Raw genomic sequence first — 6756 nt, forward strand, 5'->3', positions numbered from 1 at the left:
CTCTCTCCAGTCGTCTCACTCGCTCCGTATTCTTTCTTCTCTCTCTTTCTCTCTTCATTCATCTCTCTCTCCATTTGTCACGCTCGCTCCATATTCTTTCCTCTCTCTCTCTCTCTATTCATTTGTCTCTCTCTCTTTATTCGTCTCTTTCTCTCTTCATCGTCTCTCTCTTCTTTCATTTCTCTCTCTTCATTTGTCTCTCTCTAATTATGCATTTCTCTCTTCATTTGTCACTAATTATTTTTCTATCTCTTCATTGGTCCCTCTCTCTTCATTCATCTATCTCGCTCTTCATTTGTCTCTCTCTCTTCATTGGTCTATCTCGCTCTTCATTTGTCTCTCTCTCTTCATTCGTCTCTCTCTCTATCTTTTATCCCCTTCCCCTCTCTCTCTCCATCAGTTCATCCATCTCTCTCTCTAATTCCTTTCACTTCTCTCTCCATCAGTTCATCCATCTCTCTCTCTAATTCCTTTCACTTCTCTGTCCATCAGTTCATCCATCTCTCTCTCTCCAGCAGTCCATTCATCTCTCTCTAATTCCATTCACTTCTCTCTCTCCATCAGTTCTTCCATCTCTCTCTCTCGTCCCCTTCACCTATCTCCCTCTCTATCAGTCCGTCCATCTCTCTCTCTAATCCCCTTCACCTATGATAGGGGACCTATCTCTCTCTCCATCAGTCCATCCATCTCTCTCTCATCCCTCTCACTTCTCTCTCTCTCCATTCAGCTCTCTTCTAATTCCTCCTCACCCTTGGCTCCCTCGATCAGTCCTTTCATTTCTCTCTCTACGTATATTTAAATACCGAACTCTTCGACTCTCTCTTTCTCAGCGGTCTTTTTCGCCGGGAAGAAGCCGAGTTCTTGACGAGACTGTGCAGTTTTGAACCAGTTCAAACGGTTTTTTCACTGCAGATCGGGGCCACAAACGTAAGTAGATTGAAAATCTTCTGACATTCACCACAGAAATTGATTCTTCGGATGATTTTTTTTCCGTTTTCATGCTCTGTGGATAGTAATTCGCGGTGATATTCTTCCGGTACTTATAGCGGAGGACGTCAGCTATTTCGTACTTGCTGGTAGATCGGAATTAAATTCATTCTGTCTGGCTCACTCCTCACTCGTCCGCAGACGTTTCAATCTTCCTCGGCCACCGCTTGTTCCGCGACCGCGGAAAATCGAGAGGCGATCGATTGTTCTGCTGTTCGGTGAGCTGCGAAGAAATTCCTCCGAGTTCGTTGTTTATTTCTCTTTTCAATACGCGTCGTGCATTTTCTGTTGGCCGAAAGAGAACGAGACATATTTAAATTTCGTCAGTTCTTCGCCAATTTAGTCGGAGGAATTTCGTCGTTTGTTCTCTCTTTCTTCTATTCTCTTCGTACATTCTCTGGAGTCCGAAAGAGCGCAAAAAACAGTTAAATTTCATTTCTATGTCACTTTAATTGGAACAATTTCGTCGATTGTTCTCTCTTCGTCCTCCTCAATTAGTCGAAAGATCACAAAGAACAGTTAAATTTCATCATTTCTTTGTCAATTTAGTCGAGGAATCTCGTCGATTGTTCTTTCTTTGTTCTACTTTCTTCGTACATTCTATATTATTTGAAGGATCACAAAAAACAGTTAAATTTCCTCAGTTCTTTGTCAATTTAATCGGAAGAATTTCGCCGATTGTTATTTCTTTCTTCTATTCTCTTTGTACAGTCTCTGTTGGTAGAAAGAACACAAAAAACAGTTAAATTTCATCAGTTCTGTGTCAGTGTTGTGGGAGGAATGCCGCCGATTGTTCTCTCTTTCTTCTATTCTCTTCGTATCTTCTCTGTTGGTCGAAAGAAAGAAAGTATTTACATTTCGTCATTTATTTTTCATTTCGGATGGAGGAATGCCCATCGATTGCAGCATCTTTCTTCAATTCGCTTCTTACATTTTCCGTTGGCTGAAAGAGAAAAATGCAGTTTAAGTTCGTCACTTCTTTGTCATTTTGGATAGAAAAATTTCATCGATTGTTCTCTCTTTCTTCTATTCTCTACGTACATTCTCCGTTGGCCTAAAGAGAAAAAAATTATCTTAATTACCTCCATTGTTCATGAGTTATCTGTTCGCAAGAAATTAGGGACTCTTCGCACGCATTGACCAAAAAATGTGCCTTGCTCATGGATTTACATCTTCCTAACAAAAACAGAAACCAGTGTGATTCTCTACTATATGTATTTGAATGAATTTAGTGTTTCCTTCGATCGAAAGCCTCACATTCAAGTAATTGACTTATGCTGCAGGCTGCCATGTCAGGCTCTGAAAGCTCGCTATCATCTGACCTCTCTGAGAAGACATTTCTCTTTGGTCTCAAGGTGTGGGTGGTCATTGGCCTCGGCGTAGGCCTGTTCATCGTGATTTTTCTTTCTGTTCTGGTCATATCAGTCTCTCTCAAGAGTAAAAAAAGGCTGAGGGCTTCCAAAGGTAATCTCCCCATCTCAGAGATTCCCACCGTTTCAAAGGAAATACAGGAAGTTAGGGTTGAAAAGGTGCCTGCAAACGAGTTTGTGGCCCAAGATGGGATTCTACTTACCATCCATGATAAGTCCTCAGAGAGGGAATCAAACAAGGTCATGGTACATTTGGGACTGGGTAAAGTAAAGTGCGGAGAAAGCAACAGCCTTCAGGGTTCTTTTCGGGAATCTGAGAGAGACTATGGTTCTTATTCCGAAGGAAGGAGTTTGTGTTCCATTAGCCTGCAAAGACAAGTATCTTCCCACCCCGTTACTGCGCCATCTCCGTTGTTCGGTCTTCCGGAGCTCTCTTACTTGGGTTGGGGTCACTGGTTCACACTAAGAGACCTGGAGATTGCCACCAATCGTTTTTCAAAGGATAATGTTCTAGGAGAAGGCGGATACGGCATCGTCTACAGGGGACACTTGATCAATGGGACTCAAGTTGCTATTAAGAGGATCCTAAACAACTTGTGAGTTTTATTTTTTATCTGGATTACTGTTTTCTCTTCATCTGACTGGTGCAGTTTACTCTTTTATGTAGAGGTCAAGCAGAGAAAGAGTTCCGGGTAGAGGTGGAGGCAATTGGGCATGTTCGTCACAAGAACTTAGTTCGTCTCCTTGGATACTGTGTGGAAGGCACTCAGAGGTTCACCAGTTATGCTTATATTCATCTTCATTATTGCTTTTAATTCAAATTCAGTTAGCTTTTTATGTTGGCATCATTCGGATTCTGACTGCAGCTGGGAACATGATAGGAACGTTAGTGGGCCAATAAGTGCATGTTGGTCATTTGGTTTAGGGTTTTGGTTAAGTGTCATATGAGAGAATGTATATGGACAGGATGAGAATTGTGAAATCATCCTAGGGCCTGATCTGATTAGTGGATTCACTTCATTTCTGCATCTTTCGCCTATGTAGTATGCTTTTGATAGATCTCAAATCATACATCCTATCAGAGCAATACACAACCTTTGATGAATTTTTTTTATATTAAAATTGACCTTTGATGAACCCAGGATGCTGGTATATGAGTACGTTAACAACGGAAATTTAGATCAATGGCTTCATGGATCTACGACGAAGCGGGGCTTGTTGACCTGGGAAGCGAGAATTAAGATTCTCCTGGGAACAGCTAAGGCGTGAGTCAACTGACTTGCATTACCCTTCCTCTTTAACCCTTTTGATCGGCTCATTCCACTAAAAATATTACTTTTTTGTGCAGTCTTGCCTACCTACATGAGGCAATCGAGCCAAAAGTAGTGCATAGAGACATCAAGTCAAGTAACATATTGGTTGATGACGATTTCAATTCAAAGGTATCTGATTTTGGCCTTGCCAAGCTTCTGGGGGATGGAAAGAGCCACATTACGACCAGAGTAATGGGAACTTTTGGGTGGGTTGTATGTGGCCTTTTATTTGGGTTTTAACGAGCACTATTTTTATATTTTTACTGCTTTTTTGCAGTTATGTTGCCCCAGAGTACGCAAATACGGGTTTTCTGAGTGAAAAGAGCGACATCTACAGCTTTGGGGTAGTTCTTTTAGAGGCAATTACAGGCAGGGATCCCGTTGACTATGGCCGCCCAGCCAATGAGGTTTGGAATTTATATTGTTGCTTTGATTTTTAAGTCCATGAATTTGAGAAATATTTTCGACTCCTGTGAAAAGAATGCAACATTTTCTTGATTTATTTAGTCTGCCATTCTCTAAAATTCATGTAGAAGATTAACTAAAAGAAAATGCAAAGACTAGGCCGCAATTATTTATCTAATATCATTGCTGGCAGGTCAACCTCGTCGAATGGCTGAAGATGATGGTCGGAAGCAGGCGATTTGATGAAGTGGTTGACCAGAACATTGAGGTTCGCCCATCCATCAGGGCTCTTAAACGCGCCCTTCTTGTGGCATTGAGATGTGTAGAACCGGAGCATGAGAAGAGGCCCAGAATGGGACAGGTCGTCCAGATGCTGGAGTCTGATGGTTCAATATCCCGCGAGGTTAATGTTCTTAGATTTAATTGAATTTATTTTATAATTAATTTTTTATTTATATTTTATTTTTAGTTTTATATCTTATTTTAATATTCATTTTTTATATATTCTTTTGCATCCATTTATTACGTGATTTATTTATATCATTATAATTGACATTAATGAAAAAATATAGAGAATATTTATATCTATGTTATCGTCATTACTATTTATTCCTGAAATTTTGGTTAGATATTTGCTTTTTAATGTATGACGTTAACAGTGGTACATTCACATGGATTCTATTTTTTAACCAAAAGCATAAAAATAAACATATCGAATATAAATTAGGTAAATAACTCACCTTTCTCTCTTCTGTTTCTATTCAGATAACTCACCCACTAATAAGGATACAGTCTTCCTACCTATTCTGTTTTATATCTATCTCATCTACTCTTCTGACTTCATTTTTTTTTTTGAAACAAGGATAGGGGAGATCACACAAAGTTGGTGACCTTCCCAGTGAGATAAAAATATAATCGATAAGTACATGAAGGGCCTAAAAGGCCGGCCACGGCCTTGGCCTTGGGATTTTACTCTTCTGACTTCATAAAAACTGAATTATTCGGCAAGAAAGTTTTAGTGAAAATGACTCTGGTATTCATGGCAGATATGATCCCCAATCCTTGTTAGTTGTATTTCTGATATTACAGCACATAGGGGCATTTTTTATTTGTTCCATTCCTGCGTATTTCCATTTCTCTCTAACTCTCATTTATTTCTCTCTCTTGGCTTTCATGGAATCGCCCTTCTGGTTCCCCAATCTCTCTCTCTCTAGGTGTATCTCTTCCTCACCAGATCTCCAATTGTCTCTCCTTCAAGATCAATATTCCTATCTGTGTCTCTCTCATTTTCCCTCTCATACCCCTTTTTCTCTGTTAAGAACTTTATGTTCTTATTGATGGCCTACAAGTTTTGGATTTTTTTCTCCCTTCTTAGTTGATTCTGAAATATCTACCTTGAAAGTATGTTATGATCCCCATTTGTAACTCACCTTTGAGGATGATTCTGTCAATAATCTCCAACGAAAATATTCTCCAATAGAAAGAATTCAAGAGATTCTGAGTTTTTGAGGAACAGAAAGGATGAGGGAAATCAACGATGAGTGGATACAGGATGCGAGTCAGGATTCAGCAGAAGAAGGAATGTGGCGAGAGAATCTGGATCGGATATTCTCGATCGTAGCCAGAGAAGAGGTTGGATCAACCCTCAATCCACGGAATTCGGAGTATCTCCTTGTCCACCCGGTGTCCATTCCGCAGTTCTTGAAATTCAAAATCGATGCCCCTTCTGTCTTTTGACCTTTATTTATAGTAGGCGTCTCAAGCCCACTTTATTCCTACTAACACGCGCAGCTAGCTTCTCCTCTTCTTAGAGCTTTGATAAGTCCTAAAGGGAACCTTATCAAAGTGTTGGATGAATTGGATGCTCACTTTTCCTGCCATCCAAAAAGCACAAAGTCTGTTGTTTCATCATCCAGACAAGTTTTAAGTTCCTCTGTGGTAGATTTTTCGTCAATCTCATTACATTACTTACCTTGCCCAGAACTTACCTCAGAGTAGAAAATTCCAGTCCGAAAAACGAGCTCTTCTTTTTTGAGAACACTTGAAGGGTCATACCAGAGACATGATTTTGTTCCTTTCTCATTATTATGACACAAAAATACACATATCGATGATCTTTTCTTCATTTATATTTCTAAAGATGATCGATCAAAATTTTGAACCAACCATGGCCAATTTCAATCCTTTTTGCCGGTCTTTGTAGTACTTTTTCCCTGAATTTTTTGCCTCGCACTTTATTTTTTGTTTATTTTTATCAATCAGATCAGTCGACTAAAATATCGATGAACCCTAATTCATGGTGTATATATTGTCCCCTTTTTGTTTGTCATGTTGGAGAGTTTTACTGAGAATTGCAAAAACTCATCAGGATCGAAGATCTAGACGGCACCGGGCTGGAAGCATGGAGATTGAATCGATGAGCTCTGACACGGATAGAAATTAGATCACAGGTGCCATTGTCAAGGGAAAGTAGGCGATCTGCTATTTCTTTAGTTCTAATTTCTAAATTTCCTTACCCTTTTGTATAATGTGTTGTAATCTTTCTGATGAGCTGAAGATTCTACAGCATTGTAAAGATAAAGTTAATTTTTTTCTCTTTGGAAAAATGTTTGTGCAGAGTTTTCATGGGCCTTTTTACCACTTAGGCATTCCTCCATTGTTTTCTGTAAAACTTAGAACCC

The 6756-nt window shown here is 39.6% G+C and overlaps 1 protein-coding gene across 1 annotated transcript; it reads left to right on the forward strand.

The window, feature by feature from the left end:
• Window positions 1–766: 766 nt before the first annotated feature.
• LOC144715774 (putative receptor-like protein kinase At2g42960) lies at window positions 767–6700 on the forward strand. Its single transcript, XM_078590753.1, has 9 exons — window positions 767–927; window positions 1129–1205; window positions 2271–2953; window positions 3025–3129; window positions 3500–3622; window positions 3706–3876; window positions 3948–4077; window positions 4269–4478; window positions 6444–6700. The coding sequence occupies exons 3-9, from the start codon at window positions 2277–2279 to the stop codon at window positions 6516–6518; spliced, it is 1491 nt and encodes a 496-aa protein (XP_078446879.1). The 5' UTR covers window positions 767–927; window positions 1129–1205; window positions 2271–2276; the 3' UTR covers window positions 6519–6700.
• The last annotated feature ends 56 nt before the right edge of the window (window positions 6701–6756 follow it).

Source organism: Wolffia australiana, chromosome 19, assembly GCF_029677425.1.
Source record: "Wolffia australiana isolate 7733 chromosome 19, ASM2967742v1".
Taxonomy (NCBI): Eukaryota; Viridiplantae; Streptophyta; class Magnoliopsida; order Alismatales; family Araceae; genus Wolffia; species Wolffia australiana.

Excerpts from the sequence above, each read along its gene's own strand:
- LOC144715774 (XM_078590753.1), top strand. The coding sequence starts at position 2,277 with ATGTCAGGCTCTGAAAGCTCGCTATCATCTGACCTCTCTGAGAAGACA. Across the intron at positions 2,954-3,024 it reads AAGAGGATCCTAAACAACTT|AGGTCAAGCAGAGAAAGAGT; the intron begins GTGAGTTTTATT and ends TCTTTTATGTAG. Across the intron at positions 3,623-3,705 it reads CTCCTGGGAACAGCTAAGGC|TCTTGCCTACCTACATGAGG; the intron begins GTGAGTCAACTG and ends TTTTTTGTGCAG.